Source organism: Halichoerus grypus, chromosome 5 (genome assembly GCF_964656455.1).
Source record: "Halichoerus grypus chromosome 5, mHalGry1.hap1.1, whole genome shotgun sequence".
NCBI classification, from domain to species: domain Eukaryota; kingdom Metazoa; phylum Chordata; class Mammalia; order Carnivora; family Phocidae; genus Halichoerus; species Halichoerus grypus.
Genome location: NC_135716.1, coordinates 38144632 through 38164036, shown reverse-complemented (window position 1 = coordinate 38164036; position 19405 = coordinate 38144632). Strand labels below are relative to the sequence as shown.

The 19405-nt window shown below is 41.5% G+C and overlaps 1 protein-coding gene across 3 annotated transcripts in view; it reads left to right on the top strand.

The window, feature by feature from the left end:
• The window catches only part of MATN2 (matrilin 2), a 127927-nt gene that overhangs the window by 77004 nt on the left and 31518 nt on the right, over positions 1 to 19405 (top strand). For all 3 annotated transcript variants that reach the window (XM_036086505.2, XM_036086504.2, XM_036086503.2), the window contains 3 exons: positions 831 to 953; positions 12960 to 13082; positions 18983 to 19105. In XM_036086505.2, coding sequence (XP_035942398.2) covers positions 831 to 953; positions 12960 to 13082; positions 18983 to 19105 — 369 coding nt within the window. The remainder of the gene's footprint in view (positions 1 to 830; positions 954 to 12959; positions 13083 to 18982; positions 19106 to 19405) is intronic.

The following is a 19405-nucleotide window of genomic DNA, read 5'->3' as shown; positions in this document are numbered from 1 at the left end:
AACACTTGTAGAATTAATGAGAAATAGGACAAGACATTTTCTCATAATTTACTAAAGCATTTACCATTATTAAATGTTCATCTTATTTTTCAGATTTTTTTTTATCACCGTAAATAATGCTGCTATAAATAGCTTATTTCATACAGTTAATCTCCCCCTTTCCTCAATGATTTCTCTGTGTCAGGTTTCCACAGTGAACATTGTCAAATGTCCTTCCAAAAGAATTTTTGTCAATTTATGATTCCAGCACCATGAATAGCTCTGATTCCCTTTCCAGGCCAGCTTGCCACTATTGGGTTTTGTCCTGTTTTTATTTGTGCAGTTTAATACTTGTAAGTGTCGTAAGCCTTGTGATGGTTTTGATTTGCATTTCTTTTTTTTTTAATATTTTATTTATTTATTTGAGAGAGAGAGAGAGCATGAGAAGGGGGGAGGGTCAGAGGGAGAAGCAGACTCCCTGAGGAGCAGGGAGCCCGATGTGGGGCTCCATCCCAGGACCCCGAGATTATGACCTGAGCTGAAGGCAGACGCTTAACCAACTGAGCCACCCAGGAGCCCCTGATTTATATTTCTTTAACGTTTAAATACAATTGGTCATGTGTTCTTTAGTCTATCTTCTGCTATAAACTACCTGATCTAGACCCCTGATTATTTTTTGGGTGGTGAGGGGAGAAGCCTTGGATCCATGTTTATTTATTCATACTATCTGGGGGGCAATGATATTAATCTTCATTTATATTTGTTATAAGTATGCTATTATTTCCAGTCCATCTTGTTATTTCCTTTCCTGTTTGTGTTTCTACTTCAACTCTGTGTTTAAATGTTTACAGCTGTGGACTACTGTGCCTCAGAGAACCACGGATGTGAACATGAGTGTGTGAATGCCGACGGCTCCTACTTTTGCCGGTGCCCTAAAGGATTTGCTCTTAACGCAGATAAAAAAACATGCACAAGTAAGTTACATTAAAAAAATTTGTTTCTGTGTGTGTGTGTGTGTTTGGACAGTTTTTGGACCTGACATTCTATTTATTTACTTACTTTTATTTTAATTCCTGTGTAGTTAGCATACAGTGTCATATTAGTTTCAGATGTACAATACGGTGATTCCAACAACAATAACAGCATTTTTTTTTTGATGCCTTTGTTGTGGGCAACTGTGGCCATGGGACCTCTCCCAAGCATATTGTAGCACCGGATTATGTGCTGGGGAATCTGATACCTTCTGCCCCTATTCCTCCTTTGTCAGGCCTTTCTTCCCTCATCCCACGACTGTAGCCTACCCTGTCTCGACCTCACTCTTTAAGGCCTTTGACAGAGGTTATCTTTTATTGGAGACCACACGTGGGAGTGTTCTTCCAGCATCTGCTGAGTGTGCTGACAGTCGGACCATCTTACTTCATGCTGGCTCAGCCAGGCTGTGCCCATCAGTATTAACAGAGCTTAAAAAATACTTTCACTGAAGCCTTGTGGCTTGTGGGCTTCAGCTCTGACTCCATACAAGTACAGGAAAATCGCTGAGCCTAAAGGAGTTGAATGTGGTTGCTTTGGGGTGGGGGAGGGGTGGGCAGAGGGCGGTTTGCAGAGAATTGCTCATTCTTTTGTTTGACATATTTAGTTCTATTTGATTTTAACTGTACACACACAAATCAAAATTAATTTGAGCTCCCAAAATCTGACCATAAAAAATTTATAAAGATGTTTTGCAAAAGGATTGCAAAAGCGTTCTTTTACATGTAAAGGTATGTGAGAGCACTTAAGAGGTTGTGTATGGACTATCATCCTGTAGAGGGGTTCACTTGAGAGAAGCTTGGTTTTAAGGTGTTAGGGCTCAGCATTTTAAAAAGTGTTGTTGTTGTTGTTGTTTTAAGATTTTATTTATTTATTTGAGAGAGAGCGCGCGCATGGGAGAGAGCACAAGAGGGAGAAGTAGAAACAGGCTCCCGACTGAGCAGTGGGGCTGCATCCCAGGCCCCCGGGATCATGACCTGAGCCGAAGGCAAACGCTTAACGGACTGAGCCACCTAGGTGCCCTAAAAAGTGAAGTTTAACAGCAGGTTAGCATAAGTCATCTCTAAAACATACATCAGTGAGAAAATAGGATTTCAATTCATAAAAAGTTCATGCACCCACAACCTTTCTAAAATAAATCGATTATGTAAGGCAGGATATACTTGCACAGTGTTTTAAAAAGAGTCCCCCACACAACGCCTGGAATATAAACTTGCCCTTCAATCCCTAATCATCAGCAGCTCACAAACCACTGGAACTGGAGGTAGGGGTGAGCGTGCAACTGCAAGGGACACATTCAGTCAAAACATATATTTCTGGAACCCTAAAAATGTGCCAATAGCAATGAACAAGGCGAGGTCCTTCCTGGAGAACAAAGATATCTGGGCTGAGTCTTGAAGGCAGAGCCCATCATTTATTTACTGGACAAAGAAGGCTGAGACAGGGGTGGCCAGGAGGAGGAAGGAAGTGCAAAGATACGAGCCAGACAGGCTCAGGCGCATGCCTGGCACAGGACCTACACGCAGTTTATTGAAAGAAGAAGTGAATGAATGAGTGGACTCCTCTGTGCCTAGTCTCCCTTCCCTTCTGAATTTTCGGAACCATAGGCCAGCAGCCTGGACTCTGGTCCTGGCTGGGAATGTGGTTGCTGGGCTGATAGGTCAGTTCTCTTCATCAGAGAGGAGGCCATGTGATGCCAAGGGGCAGTCTTCAGCCTCAGATCAAATTCTGCTCTTTTGCTGCATGATCTTGGGCAAGTTATTTGCGCCTCAGTTTCCTCAACTAATAGGGGATAATAATGCTGCCTGCTTCATAGTGTTGTCTTGAAAACTAAATGAAATCATCCATATAAACCATTAGGCAAAATTGTCTGGTGCTGGGCAAGTTCTTTTAAGGGATGATACTGCCTTCAAAGACTTTAAATTGGTATTTATTGAGCATATACCACACGCCTGACCTAAGTTTAATAGTGCATAAAAAATCAAGACTTGGCCCCAGGCTTCCACTGGGATAAGACTTGGAGGAAAACACACATCCTATCCAGTCTCCCTCCTGCCTCTGCAGAACTCTGTGCCTGCCTGGGGTCCCCGTCCCCAGTTCCCAGTGCCTCATGATCACCCCCACCCTGTGGCTCAGCATGTCTCCTATCCCAGAAGCTCTTGGGACGTGGAGGATTACAAGCCCCAGGATGGTGCAGGCAAGGGGACCCTGGCAGTGGGCACTGAAGCGCAGGGGCCCTGGGAGGAGAGGTCTTGCTGGGAGGCAGGGGCCAGCCTGGTCCAGCTGGGAGGCCTTACCAATTAGGCACGGAGCCCAGCAGTCCAGCTGCCTCTGGGCCCTGGTAGAGTCAAGACCCAGAGGTCTCTGGGCAGAGAAGAGTGCTGGGCACTTATAGGGGTCTGGGCAGGCAGCATTGGGGAGATGTGTCCCCTAGAAAAAGGACCCCCTTCCTCCCATGCTTGGGAGCAGGGCGAGGGCTAGACCTGGGGAGGTTACTGGCGAGAGGAACAGGACCCCCGGCTTACTTGGAAAGCTGCGAGAGTGGGAAATAAAGCGAAACCCAGCAGTAAGAACCGAGAGCCTTGGGAGCACCCCACATCTGTGAGGGACAAGAATGAGAACTGTGGAATAGGGGCCAGTTAAAAAGACAGAAACAGGATGGAGGCGGAAACTCAGAATCCAGGCAGCCATCCCATTAGTAATTAATGAGACATCGTGTCAGCTTCCAGCCAACTCCGCCTGGGTGCTCCCGTGATGTTGAGAGAGCTTTTAAAAAATTTTTCCACTTCTCATAAACTTGCAGAAAATGAAATAAAACAAAAGATACGCAGTCCCTTAAATGTTGTCTCTCTTTTTAACCAAGAGTATATTTGAGAGCTTCATCCAATTAATAAGTATATAATTATTGTCTGGAAAAGGAGACTGTCAATGTGATCTACCAAAGCATGATTAATTTATGATTAAGCCAAAATATACATAATAGAGCTTTATGTTCCTGAACAAATAATATAATTTAAAATATGTAAGTACTCAGGGCGCCTGGGTGGCTCAGTTGGTTAAGCAACTGCCTTTGGTTCAGGTCATGATCCCGGGGTCCTGGGATCGAACCCCGCATCGGGCTCCCTGCTCAGTGGGGAGCCTGCTTATCCCTCTCTCTCTGTCTCCCCTGCTTGTGCTCTCTCTCTCTCTCTCTGTGTCAAATAAATAAATAAAATCTTTTTAAAGAATAAATAAATAATAAGTAAATAAAATATGTAAGTACTCAAAAAAGCACCACTTTTTATATCAATTCTTTATATCTTTATGTCAATCCTGAAGCAACCCATCTAAACCTATCTGAATATTTTGTAGAGGGGAGAAGAGTAGAAATAGGCAGGTACCATTAATTTGCAAAATATTGGCAAGACTTTTTTTTCATTACAGTCAAATATATGTAATAAATTTACCACTGTAACCATTTTAAAGTGTACAGTTCGGTGGTGTTAAGAACATTCACGTTGTTGTGCAACCATCTCCACCATCCAGCTCCCGAACTTTTCATCTCCCCAAACTGAAACTCACCCTTATTAAATAACTCCCCATTCCCTTCCCAGCCCCCAGCCCCTGGCAACCACCCTTCTACTTTTGTCTCTATGAATTCGACTACTCTAGGTCCCTCGTGTACGTGGAATCATACAACATTTGTCCTTTTGTGACTGGCTTCTTTCACTTAGCATAATGTCTCCAAGATTCACCCATTCTGTTGTGGCCTATGTTGGAATGTCCTTCTTTTTTAAGGCTGGGTAATATTCCATTGTATGTAGACATCACATTTTGTTTATCTGTTCATCTGTCACGAGACACCTGGTTTGCTTCTACCTTTGGGCTACAGTGAACAATGCTGCTATGAACGTATCTGTTCAAGCCCCTGCTTTCAAACTGCTAGATCCTATTGTGGCAAGACTTTCTGAGGTCTAATTTGAAACCATTACTACTGAGCCAGACATGAGAACATTCTCAGATGTTCAGGGTCTTTTCATGGGAAAGATAGAGGACTTCCATCCACCGGACAGGAATTCATGTCTTGGTATCAAGGAGACTGTGGGTTTCATGTCCCATGCGATAATGAGTTAAGGCAATTACAGACATTTGTCATTTATATAATAGCATATTGTTATTTATTATTTACTGACTTTGAGATCATTATACTCATTATTTTTTAGACTCCATTGATAACTTGGTTGACATTTCCATCCTTTTTTCAAGTAGGAATGCTTTGCACAAAGTAAAGTACTACATGAATATTTATACTTTCATTAAAAGTGAAACACAGAAAAAGGGAATAATTTTATACTGAATCAGCAGCATAAAATATAAAATGTGTAAAATGTATCAGTCTTTGGGTTTCCTGGCCAGCTCATGGTTAAGCTACTATAATATGCCACTTTTGTGAGAACAGTGTGCATGAATCAAAGACTCTCAGTTAGAGGCGGCCTTAAAGTTCAACCTAGTTCTAGCCCAACCACCGCATCCTACAATATTCCCACCATGCCATCATCCAGCCTGCACTTGAATACTCCTACTGACAGGACACTCACTACACCCCATGCAGTGCATTCCACTTTGTGCAGCTCTGACTCTTAGAAAGTGATTCCTTAAACTGAGCTGATAACTACTACCTTGCACTTTGAAACCAACAGAACAAATTAAGCTTCTTGTATTTTCTTGGTCACTGAGACTGAGTCATATCAGAATAACTTTATTTCATTTAGTAGACTAGCCAGGCATGGAAAATGTGGTAAGAACTATCTATACTTTCATAGACATTCAGCCAATTTGCAGACAAAAGCCCTGTACCCCATAGACCAGATGGAGAAATGTGTGCTGGATGAAAGAATAATTGGTCGGGTCTGTAACTGGCTGAATGTCTGTACCCAGAAGATGTTAATTGCTGAGCTGATATCCTCACGGAGGGAGGTTTTTTAAGCACCCTGGCAAAAAGAAGCCTGAAGAAGTATGTGAGATCTGTCTTATATCCTTAGTGACCCCTTGTTGGTTCTTAGTGGGCAGTGTTTACACATCTAAATCCTCCAAAACACTCCATTAAGAGTAATACCGATCACCATGTATTCATTCAACAGCTATTTGTTGAGCACCTACTATGTGCCGGATACTATTAGAGACACTGAGCATGCAGTGGTAAGTAAAACAGACTAAAACACTTCTGTCCTTATGGACAATATCTTACATTCAATTGGAGCAGAGTAAGATGAGAATACAGGGCTCACAGGAAAGTGGCATTTGATCAAAGGCTTGAAAGAGGTGAGGGAAGGAGGAGACGTTTGAAGTAGGGGAAATGGCACCAGTGCAAAGGCCCTGAGGCAGGCACTGCGAGGCTTGGCAATTTGAGGGACAGCGAGGAAGTCCATGTGACTAGAAGAGAGTGAGACATAGTAATGTAGTGTTGTGGTCCCTGGAGCATAGAGCCTATCCTCTCCATAGTCGTAAGTTTGAATCCCCAAATTCCAGTGATACCTGTGAGCTCATAGTCATTGCCCTATTCTAAAAACCTAAATTGGCTTTGCTTGTTGCCTGTATTTTGTGTTTTGGATATAGACATCAGAAGCTATACATATTGTCCCCAGCAATTTTCCCTGATTATTTTCTTCTCCGCTACTGGGCACTTCCCACACTGTTCTTTTTTTTCTATTTTTTAATGCTGTTTTCCATGGCAACTAATTTCACAATTATAAACATGTATACTTATTTTTAATACCCTTTTGATTACAAAAGTAATGTAGAAAACTGGATCATATAGAAATGAAATTGTATAAAATGAAATGATCTATACTCTCATCACCCAGAGATAAACATGGTTAATACTGATTTGCTCTTTCTCTTCTTTTTTTATGTGCATGAATATATTTTTATAGAGTTGAGATCATATGGTATAACATTAAATCATGAGCATTTTCAAATGTCATTTAAATTTTATCAAAAACATTAAAAAAATATTAATGTCTGCATGATAATTTATCATATGTATGTATCACAAATTGCTCAACATTTTTTTTGGCTGCTCAAATTGTATTGTGGCAAATATCCTCATATATAAGTCTTTGCATTTCTGACCAGGAATAAAACACAAAAGGAAATTTATTGACTCAAAGGCTGTTAACAATTTTAAGGCTTTTGATGTATATTGCAAAATTATTTTCCAAAAAGTTTGTAACAATTTATACTCTACTGTAAGTGTTTTGAGGAGGTGATTTAAAAATTTTTTGCTAACTTACTAAGAGAAAATCTTTTCTCATTGCTTTATTTATTATCATGTCTAATTACCTTTCTTCACAAAATTATATAGTAATATATAGAGATAATTGACAAGTATATGATTTTGGTGTTGTTATTTGATTAGTGAATAGTCTGTTCAAATTAAAATTAACTCAAGAAGAAATAGATCATGTGAATAAGGCCTCTATCTATAAAAAGAAATTGAACTTGTACTTATAAACCATCCCACAAAGAAAACAAACACTAGGACCAGTTGACTTAACTGGTGAATTCTACCAAACATTTGAGTAAGAACAAATACTAATTTACACAAATTCTTCAAGAAAATCAAAGAAGAAGGAACATTTTTCAACTTATTCCATGAAGCCAGCATTATCCCTATACAAAACCCAGAAAAATATATTACAAGAAAAGAAAACTACACACAAATATCCCTCATAAAATACATGTAAAAGTTCTTTAAATATTTTTAGCAATCAAATCCCACAATATATAAAAAAGATAGTGCATCTCATCCAATAAGATTATCCCAGAAACTCAAGATTCATTTAACATTCAATACTTGATCAATGTAATTCACAATATTAACATATGAAAAAGCAGAAACCATATAGCTCAACTCAATAGATACAGAAAGAGCATTGGACAAGACCTGACATCCAATTATGATTTTTAAAAGAAAAAAACTGGGGCACCTGGGTGGCTCAGTTGTTAAGCGTCTGCCTTCAGCTCAGGTCATGATCCCAGGGTCCTGGGATCAAGCCCCACATCGGGCTCCCTGCTCCGGGGGAAGTCTGCTTCTCCCTCTCCCACTCCCCCTGCTTGTGTTCCCTCTCTGGCTGTGTCTCTCTCTGTCAAATAAATAAATAAAATCTTTTAAAAATAAATAAAGGAAGAAAGAAAGAAAGAAAGAAAGAAAGAAAGAAAGAAAGAAAGAAAGAAAGAAAGAAAGAAAGAAAAGAAAAAAAACCTCTGCAAACCAGGAATGTTGAGAACTGCCTCCATCTGATAAAGTGCATCAGTGGAGAAAGCATCAGGTAACGTCATACTTGATGAAACACTGAATGCTCTCCTTATAGGATTAGAAACAAAACAGGATACCCACTTCACCACCTCCTTTTAGCATTGTACTATAGGTTCTGGCCACTGTAATAAGGAAGAAAAAAGAAATGAAATCTGGATTGGAAAGGAAGAATTAAAGCATCTTTATTAACAGACATGATCATCTGTATAGAAAATGCAGTGGAGTCTACGAAAAAGCTACTAAAACTTTTAAGTGAGTTTAGCAAGGTTGCAGGATTCAAGGTCTGTATTTCAAAACACAACTATTTTTTGTATTTTTTAATGGAAAATCAAGATTAAAAAATACCATTTATCATAACATCAAAAATATGTAGTTACCTATGGTAAATTTGACAAAAAATGACCTATACACTGAAAGCTACAAAATATCACTAAGGGAAATTAAAGAAGACTTAATAAAATATATCATGTTCATGGATCTGAAGACTTAATATTTAACTGTCTGTTCTTTCCAAAGCAATCTATACATCAAAGCAATATTTACCATGATCCTAGCATGCTTTTTTGTAGAAATTGACAAGCTGATTCTAAAATATATGTGAAAATGCAAAGGATGAAAACAGGGCGCCTGGGTGGCTCAGTCATTAAGCGGCTGCTTTCGGCTCAGGTCATGATCCCAGGGTCCTGGGATCAAGCCCTGCATCAGGCTCCCTGCTCCACGGGAAGCCTGCTTCTCCCTCTCCCACTCCCCCTGCTTGTGTTCCCTCTCTCGTGTCTCTCTCTGTCAAATAAATAAACAAAATCTTTAAAAAAAAAAAAAAAGGATTAAAACAGTCAAATGAATTTTGAAAACGATGCACAAAATTGGAGAACTTAAACTACCTGATTTTTAATACTAATTATAAAGCAACAGTAATCAAGACAGTGTGGTATTTGCATAAAGATGGACATGTAGGTCAATGGGACGGCATAGAGTCCAGAAATAGACACACATATATGGTGAAATGATTTTCAATAAAGATGCCAAGGCAATTCATGGGGGAAAGGATAATGTCTTCCACAAATGGAACAATCGGATTGCAAAAAAAAAAAAAAAAAGCAACTTCACGTTCATACACAAAATTTAACTTGAATTGGATTTTAAACTTAAATATAAGAACAAAAGTATAAAAATTCTAGAAGGAAACATAGGAGAAGATCTTAGTGACCCTGAGTTTGGCAAAGGTGTCTTAAGTAGGACACAAAAAGCAGAAACTATAAAAATTAAAATGAACAACTTGAACTTCATCAAAATTTAAGCTCTTGTTCTTCAAAAGATACCATTATTAAAATGAAAAGGCAAGTCATGGACTGAAAAGAAATACTTGCAAAAATTATATCCAAAAAAGATTTATATTTAGAATATATAAAAAACTCCTGAAGCTTAATAATGAGACAAACAACCCAATAAAAATGGACAAAAGATTTGAAGAGATACTTCACTAAAGAGGATATAGAGAGGGCAAATAAGCATATGAAAATATATTCAACAGTGTTAGTAATTACAGGAATGCAAAATAAACCACAATGAGATAATTACTACACCCTAAAAGAATGGCTAAAATGGCCAAGTGTTGGTGAGGATGTGGAGCAATCGGAACTCTCATAAACTGGTGTTGAGAATGTTTCATAAATTAAGCATATGTCAACAGTATGACCCAACCATTCTACTCCTAGATGTTGACTCAAGAAAAATAAAAGCGTATGTCTACATAAAGACCTATACATGAATGTTCTTGGCTACTTTATTTGTGATAGCCCAAAACTAGAAACAACTCAAATCCCAACACCAGGTAAATGGATAAATAAATTGTGGTATATCCATGTAATGAAATACTATAAAAAAGAACAAGCTATTGATATACACATGAACATGGATGAATCTCAAAATAATTATGATGAGTGAAAGAATCCAGACCCGGGGTGCCTGGGTAGCTCAGTTGGTTAAGCGTCTGCCTTTGGCTCAGGTCATGATCTCAGGGTCCTGGGATCGAGACCTGCGTCAGGCTCCTTGCTCAGCGAGGAGTCTGCTTTTCCCTCTCCCTTTCCCTCTGCCCCTTCCCCCTGCTCATGCTCTGTCTCTGCCTCTCTCTTTCTCTCAAATAAATAAATAAAATCTTTAAGAAAGAGAGAAAGAAAGAGAAAGAAAGAAAAGAACCCAGATCCAAAAGAATACATTCTATATGACTCCATTTTAATAAAATTCTAGAAAACACAAACTGAAATTTTTGAAAGACTAATGATTATACGGGGCCAGAGGATTTGGAGAAGAATGAATTAGAAAGAGACACAAGAAAACTTTTGAGAGGAATGCCATAAGTTCATACAGTACGGCAGTCAGAAGCTACTATGGCTTTTGAATACTTGAGATGTGGCTGGTGCGACTGAGGAACTAGATTTTTAATTTAATTTTTAAAAACGATTTATGTATTGGGCGCCTGGGTGGCTCAGTTGGTTAAGCAACTGCCTTCAGCTCAGGTCATGATCCTGGAGTCCCGGGATCGAGTCCTGCATCGGGCTCCCTGCTCAACAGGGAGTCTGCTTCTCCCTCTGACCCTCCTCCCTCTCATGCTCTCTGTCTCTCATTCTCTCTCTCGCAAATAAATAAAATCTTAAAAAACAAAACAAAACGATTTATGTATTTATTTATTTGAGAGAGAGAGCACACATGCTTGTGGGGAGGGGAGGAGCAGAGGGGGAGGGAGAGGGACAAGCAGACACAGAGCCTGAAAAGGGGCTCGATCTCATGATCCCGAAATCATGAGTCAGATGCTCAACTGAGCCACCCAGGCACCCCTAATTTAATTTCATTTTAACCCATTTTGATTTAAATGGCTACATTCGACACATGGTTCTAGATTAAAGGAAGCTAAGCATAAATGAAAACTAAATATAATCTCTGACCTTATACTGGATTCTATACTGGAGGAGTAAAAACACTATAAAGAACATTATTAGATCAACTGATAAGACTAGAATATGGATGGTAAAGTATTATATCAATGTCAATTTATAAATTTTACAACTATACTGTGGTTATCTAAGAGAATATATAAGAGAATATCCCTCCTCTTAGGAAGCTCACACTGTATTTGGAAAAAGGACCATGATGTATGTAACTTACCTCAAATAGTTCAGAAAGATGAACAAATGATAAAGCAGATGGGGTAAAATGTTAACAATAGGTGAATCTGGGTAGAGAGTATACAGATGTTTTTTGTACCTATATACTTGTACTTTTATGTTTGCAACTTTTTGTAAATTTGAAATTGTTTCCAAATAAAAAGCTTTAAAAAATACCTTATATGTGATTATGATATTTTTTAAAAACTTCCAGTCTTTTTGAGTGCCTGGCTGGCTTAGTCGGTGGAGCATGCGACTCTTGATCTCAGGGTCATGAGTTTGAGCCCCACATTGGGTGTAGAGATTACTTGAAAATAAAATCTTAAAAAAATAAAGAATTCCAGGCTTTTAAGGATACATTATGAAATATCTATGGACAAAATGATATAACATCTGGGGTTTGTTTCAAAGTAACGTGGAATCCTAACATGAGAGGAACATAGACTGATTCTCTTAAAGCTGAATGATATGTATACGAGTTTATTATACTCTTCTGTCCATTTTTGTGTAAATTTAACATTTCCATGACTTTAAATTGAGAAGAATTGGCATTACTTAATGTTTTTCCTTTTAAGGATATTGTGTGCCTTTCTCTTACTCATTTTGTTTCCTATGGTACAGGCTGGGAAAGCTCATTTATACCAAATTCTTCATTATGAAAATGATACCTGTAGGTCACATGTTCATTAATACAATAAAAATCCTCATCACAACAAAAATATTTCTTTTATGACCCCATCAGTGGTCAACTATTTCAAGCAATTTTGAGCAGTGTTTTCAATTCCCATGATAGCAAAACCTTTGATCAAACCCTTCCATAGAAGCCACTTCCATATTTAAAAATGCTTATATAAGTAAAACGCCATTATAAAAAATTCCATGTAAACTTTTTTTTCCCTTGATATCTTGGTTTAAATTAATGTGTACCTAGAGATCACATTCTCTGACTGTGAAGCCTTGAGAAAATCCTAGTGAAGATGAGTCCAGTGAAGAAATGAGAACAGTATTTTGCACTCAGGATATCTATGCCGTTCATGCCTTCTTTTTCCCAGGATCTGGCTTCGTGTCCTATTGTTTGGCTCAGTGTGTGAGGGATTTAAGTGGTTTGGGGTTAGACTTTGGGAAGATTCATTGTTTTAATTGCATAAATTCCATAAAGCATTGAACTAAGCTCTCTCTTCCCAGCCTGTGATACAAAAAACAAATGCTCCATCATACTTTTCTATTTAGGGGCTCTTACATGAACCAGGACAAGGAAAGCATCTTCACAAATTCATTTGCTGCATAAACATTTTGTAATGTCAAGGAAGTTCTCACTGGGGGGCCATATCTCTAAACATGGAAATAGCTTCATTGAGAGATCCCTTCATAGTGGGAGTGTTTGAGGTTACAGGAATCTATCTGTTTAGGGAAATGAAGACTGAAAATCCCTTGGTTTTCTGGTTAGATTTATTGTTTCGTTCATCATTATTATGATTTTTCTTTCTCTCCAGAGATAGACTTCTGTGCCTCGTCTCATCATGGCTGCCAGCACGAGTGTGTTAACATAGGTGACTCCTATTCCTGCCGCTGCCTAAAAGGTTTTACTCTGAATCCAGATAAGAAGACCTGCAGAAGTAAGTCACCCCGGGTGTAGGAGAAGGGCTTGTTCCCATAAATGCCCTGCTAAATTTCCTTTTCCTTGCAAATCTGAAGCAGGTATACTTGTACTCAGCATTTACTAACACTCTTCTCTCCTTGATTTTACCTTTTGTCACTCCTGATTCTGTGATGGGGATGATTTTTAGAGACTGAAGAGACTGGGTCTGCCCACGGGATTCATTGAGCAGAGTCGAAACCCAAGCCGAAGCTCCAACCTATGGGAAATGAGGGCACACACCCCCCTCCTCATTAGCCCCACAACATGTATTTGGGACTTTAAGAAAGAACAGTCTGGGCTCAGAGACAGGAGGTAAAAGGAGTTAGTTTCTTCCAGTTATACCACATGAGATACGTGATGGCTGCTAAGCGGGGGAAATTGCTGCTCTATCCTCTTTGACATGAAGAAAGAAAAAAACTCTGACTTTGGGGCGTCCCTGCAGCACTCAAGAGGTACATGGTGTCAACAGGATGAAATGAATAATGTGCTGAGTGACTCAAATGCCTATCAGCTGGCACATCAAGGGGGATCTAGAGCATGGACCCCAAATGGGATCTCTTTAAACCAGATTGTCCCTGAGAAACCACTAGAATGGAAGGTCCACAAGGACAGAGTCTTCTCTCTCTCTCTCACTCTTGAATCCTCAACACCCCAAGGGCTTGGCACATGGAGGTGTAACACAAGACTTACTGAGTGAATGATTGAAGGAATGAGTAAACGGATCTCTCTGAGATTTATCACCCTGGAGAAATTGCAACTATTATTTGAATTACTCAATCTCCTTAGAAAGATGGCCCTTTTAAAACATGCAGATTGTGAACTTTTTTAAAAAAGTATTTCCATAGTCAGGCAACATGCATACTGAATTGTTTGTGTTCTCCTGACAGTCTTGTTTATAGAACTTTCTGGAACCCCCTCTTAGGGGTGTATGTTCTCATGCACTTCACCCGCCTCTTCCTGGTGATATGTGCAGCAGGGCTCTGCATCGCAGGCAGGACTGAATTTTCAAATGCTCGACCACGTATTTCTTTTGAAAAAGCACTGTGGGCTATAGAACTGAATCCAGACAAGCCACATTCTGCTCCCAGCACATATGGACTTAGCCACTCACTCTAATAAGCGTTAGACCTTGTACCATGGTAGATGGTTGCAGAGGCCATGTTTTGAAACTGCACCTCTCTTATAAAAGATAATTCCTACGGCCTTGCCTAGATGCAAACCCTGGAAACATTCAAGCATTAAATAGGAATTTTCACTGAGAGCATTCAGAATGTGAAAACAATTAGGTGGAATATTTTCCATTAGACCACACATGCATTCACTAGGGTAAAGGGCCAACTTTTCTGGCCTGGCCTCTCCTCTCTGCTATTTACACCTTTTTCTAGGGATAAGTGTGTTTGTGGCTGACTATACGCAGGGAAAATCAGTCACAGGTGGACTCATTTGTAGACCAAAAGCTCTTATGCAGGGGATAATTAGATCTGGTTCCACTCAGGCACACATTGTGGTTGCAAGCTTCGTGTGTATTACTAATGGAGGGAAAAGGGAACTAGTTAGGCGTACGGCCATCAGTGAAGGGGAATTTGCTTGAAGCTCTTCATCTCTTTATTTATTTATTTGCGAGAGATAGCACAAGTGGGAGGGGAAGAGAGAGAGAATCTCAAACATCTCTGTGCTGAGCATGGAACCCGATGTGAGGCTCACAACCCTGAGATCATGACCTGAGCCGAAACCAAGAGTCAGCCACTTAGCTGACCACACGACGCAGGCGCCCCTGAAGCTATTCATCTCCTACCAATCATCTAGGATTCCTTCAACCTCTGCCACTCCCCCACATCCTGGAGAGGGACTTGGAGTAAGAGAAGGGTCCAAGGCAGTGGACGCACGCATTGTTATCAGGGGAGGAGGGAGGTCAAGAACAGAAGGGCGAGTGGAAAGGAGGTGACCATTGGGAGTAGTTTGACCACCACAAATGAGCCCACACATAGACCTGTTTGCAGGCTGTGGCCCAGTCCAGAGTCCCTAATGCTCATTCATATATGTTTAGCGATTATAGCTCCATTTCCTCTTTAGCCAGGTGTCCTACTTTTTCATCCAAGAAAAATGGAATTTGTTTCTAAAACCCCATGTCCTCCCCAGCCCTTCTCCCAACTTCCTGCCTCATCGTTACATTTTCCATTGTCTTTGCAGACCCAGCACTGGGCTCCTGAGGTCAGCCTCTTAGAGCCGCCCCTGACTTAATGTTTGCACTCTGTCCATTATGGCAGACAGCTGTGAACGGAAGTGAGCGCTCCCTGTCTCTCTGGAGCATTACGTGGAAGAGGGAAACAAGAAATTAGATTTAAGTCTGGAGTTTGTTATTAGGAGTTTGAAGGTCTCAAGAGCATTACAGACCTCAAGCTCAGGGTACAGCCATTTACATTTAATAGATGGTGGATGGATGTGGGCAATTTTCAAATCTAATAAGAAATCTATTTTTCAAAGGAATTTGATGTCATCCAATTAAGGTGGAAAACAAAGTTCAAGGCAGAATTCTACTAAAGAAAAGTCTCTTGGCTGGATTTCTTCTTCCTCCTCATCTGGGCACAATTTCTTTTTCTGGAAAGTACTGTCATCATTTTAAAGCATAAATTATTAAGGCGGTGGTGTAAAGCACAGAAACCGGGACTGGCCTGGCTGTTGAGGTGGGGCCGGAGGGCGGAATCCCATGTGGGTGTGACCCGTGTGCTGGGCTCCAGGATTGCTCACGCTGGCCCCGTGCTGATGCTGCCTGTCGCTGGAGACATCATACTTGAAGAGCTGGGATGGCATCCACAAGGTTGGACCGAGCTGGGAGATGTGAGGGCTGGTCTTAGCAGTGTCACTCATACTGGCCCTATGACCTTGAACAGGCTACTCTCCTTCTCTGGACCTGGATTTGCTAAACCAAAGGAACATGACATCCTGCTTTAACATTTGGTAGCCTGTCCAATTTCTCTGAAATGCGCTATCCGTGCCACTCCATGGGCATTATAATTCACTGTCTGGGGTCACTACTCTTTCATGTTTTTATGTTGCACCTTCTCAGTGAAGTCTCCAGCTTTCTTGTGAGTTGGCACTTATAAGTTCTGTTTAAAATTTATTGTTTGACGGTCCCTCCAGCTGACCCCATGTGGGGCTCACAGGACCCTCTGGGCTTCACCAGGTAAAGCTACCCACAAGCCTGGGCCACGTGTAGCACTTACAGTTAGCGAGGGGACCGAAACACATATGGGGCACATGGTAGGTACTCAATAAATACTGATGAAGTAATACACATGTGAAGAAACGTAACTCAAGCATGTAAAGAAGACCAAGATCTACAGTTAACCTTTGCGATCAGGAACCATTTGGAGAAGAGTCCGTGTTGCATTGCTGTTTGCCAGATAGCTGAGTGATCACATCTTTAAGAATCAAAATGATTTTCAGTTTAATTATTTCATATGTAAATCTTTCTTAAAGATAATGCTGGCAGGGCGCCTGGGTGGCTCAGTCGGTTGAGTGTCTTGACTCTTGATTTTGGCTCAGGTCATGATCTCAGGGTCGTGAGCTCATGGCTCAGCAGGGAGTCGGCTTGAGATTCTCTCCCTCTCCCTCAGCCCCTCCCCTCCACTTGTGCGGCTGGCATGCTCTCTCTCTCTCTCTGTCTCTGTTTCTCTCTCCCAAACAAGTAAATCCTTTAAAAAGAGAGAGAGAGAGATTGTTGGCTTTTAAAAAAATTGTGGTGGGGCGCCTGGGTGGCTCAGTCGTTAAGCGTCTGCCTTCGGCTCATGATCTCAGGGTCCTGGGATCGAGACCCACATCGGGCTCCCTGCTCCTCAGGAAGCCTGCTTGTCCCTCTCCCACTCCCCCTGCTTGTGTTCCCTCTCTCACTGTCTCTCTCTCTGTCAAATAAATACATAAAAATCTTTAAAAAAAAAAACTGTGGTAAAATACACCTAACATAAAAATGATCATTCTAACCATTTTTAAGTGTATACTTCAGTGGCATTAAGAACATTCACATTATTGTGCAACCATCACCACCCTTAAACTCCAGAACTTTGTCATCTCCCCAGACTATACCCATTAAACAATGACTCCCCATTCCCATCTCCGCCTCCCAGCTCCTGGCAACCACCATTCGATTTTCTGTGTCTCTGAGTTTGCCTGTTCGAGTTACCGCATATAAGTGGAATCATATAATATTTGTCCTTTTGTGTCTGACTTATTTCACTTCACATGATGCCTTCAGGCATCATCCACGATGTAGCATATGTCAGAATTTCCTTCCTTTTTAAGGCTGAATTCAAGTCCCTGCTTTTGATTCTTTTGGGTAAATATGCAGAAGTGGAATTGCTGGATCCTATGGTAATTCTCTATTTAATTTTTTGAGGAAACTCCATACTGTTTTCCATAGTGGCTGAATGCTGGCTTTTTAAAGCAGCATTTACTGAAAACCATTTCACCTTTCTCTGGGCCTGTAAGGAAGCGATTCCCGCAGACCCTCCTCTGTGTGGCCCCAGACTGTAGGGCCCTTTGTACGCTGTCTCTTTGCTTGTTTTTCTTTTGTCTGTTTGTATGTGGCCAGTGTTTTATTGACAGGCCCCTTTTTCTTCATTGAAGCTCCTTGCTTGTTTCCCGGCATTCAGTTCTGTTCCTCACAGGTAAGGTTGTTGATGAGTTCCGGGCTGATGAACTGAAACCACACGGAGCTAACAATATCCTGCCTCCCCTCACGCAAAAGGGATGAGTTACAGAGAATGCCAAGGGGTCAGTGACACTTGTGGTGGCGTCTCTCCTCTTCGGCCATTCCCTGCGTGTGGTGAGAGTGCTCTCTGCACGCTCAGTCTCCTCAAACTCTGCGCACGTGGAAAATTCCACCGCCCAGTCACCTGGGAGGGCGCATTATAGCCCCTCGAAGGGATGGTTGCCAGGCTGGCTTAGATCAGCCATGATTCATGCCTTGGGGGTCAGGGTTCTAGTCCCGAGAAGACAGGGTAATGGCTGTTGGCATGGTAACCAGCAGTGTCTGCCCACATCCCCAGGAGAAAGAACAATGCTGTTAGACAGATCCAGCTCAACCACTAAGGGGACAGTTCCTCCAACACCAGTCTCATGAAGACCCTCCACGAGGTCATTTGATTTCCTTTCCCAGTTCTCCATCTCCCCTATAACCTGTTCTTCATGGGGTCTTGTGACTTTAACATTTTCTACCGGGAAATGAAATGCTAATTGGCTCCTGGTAATGATGCTGCTCCCACCTGCTGGCAGAAACCCAGCCTGGATGGGAGCAAATGTCTACATAGGACACAACTGTCACAACCCCCTGCCACAAAGCATCAGATGTGTCTTCTCCACTTTCTTGATATGGAGGCTGCCATGATCTCATGCAGAGCGAGAGTAAGCATTTGGACCCTTCTTAATGTAACTGCCAGGTCCTGCCTCCCCTAGCTAGCTGGGTATTTTTGCACGATCAGCTTTTGTTGGCTCTGCCTTGTGCTGTCTGATGTCATTGTCCGATATCACTGCAGACTGGTTCCCTGCGTGCTCTGAGCCCTAGTGATCAGGTTAACTGGGGAAGAAAAGACTAACTGGATTTTCCAGGTGTTTCCATCTTTCTTGAGAAGGGACAGGCTGGGAATTGTGGTCCTCAACCCATTTCACCAGCTTTTGGCCATCAAAAGGGGAAAAGACCCAAGCTGGAAGAATCCAGACTTCTGATCCCAGGTTCTCCTTCAACCAGCTCCCAGAGAGCAGGAGCCGTCTTCTATGTCCTATAGAGCACCTTCCTTACTGAGTATTTGCCATGAGGGGCTGACCTCACAGCCCTGGGACAAGCCCAGAGCCTGCAGGAGGGTCTGCCCTTTCTCCCCTCAGGGATCAACTACTGTGCGCTGAACAAACCGGGCTGTGAGCACGAATGCATCAACACGGAGGAAGGTTACTACTGTCGCTGTCGCCGGGGCTACACCCTGGACCCCAATGGCAAGACCTGCAGCCGTGAGTGTGCCGGGGCAGGGGGGTTCGGATGGGAGGGCGCGGTTCACACATAGGCCCCGGGCTCGCTTCTGAAGCTGCTGGGTCTCCTGAGAGCCCGATGGTCCGACAGGCTTACTCTTCCTTGCGTCAGTTTCATCACCCATGAAATGGGACTATTCGTGCTACCCACCTCACAGATTGGGTTGTGAGGATTAAAAGAACCAATACGTATAAAGCTCTTAGGAAAGTGCTGCTAAATGTCTACAATAGCCAAACTATTGGGAAGAACCCAGATGTCCATCGACAGATGAATGGATAAGG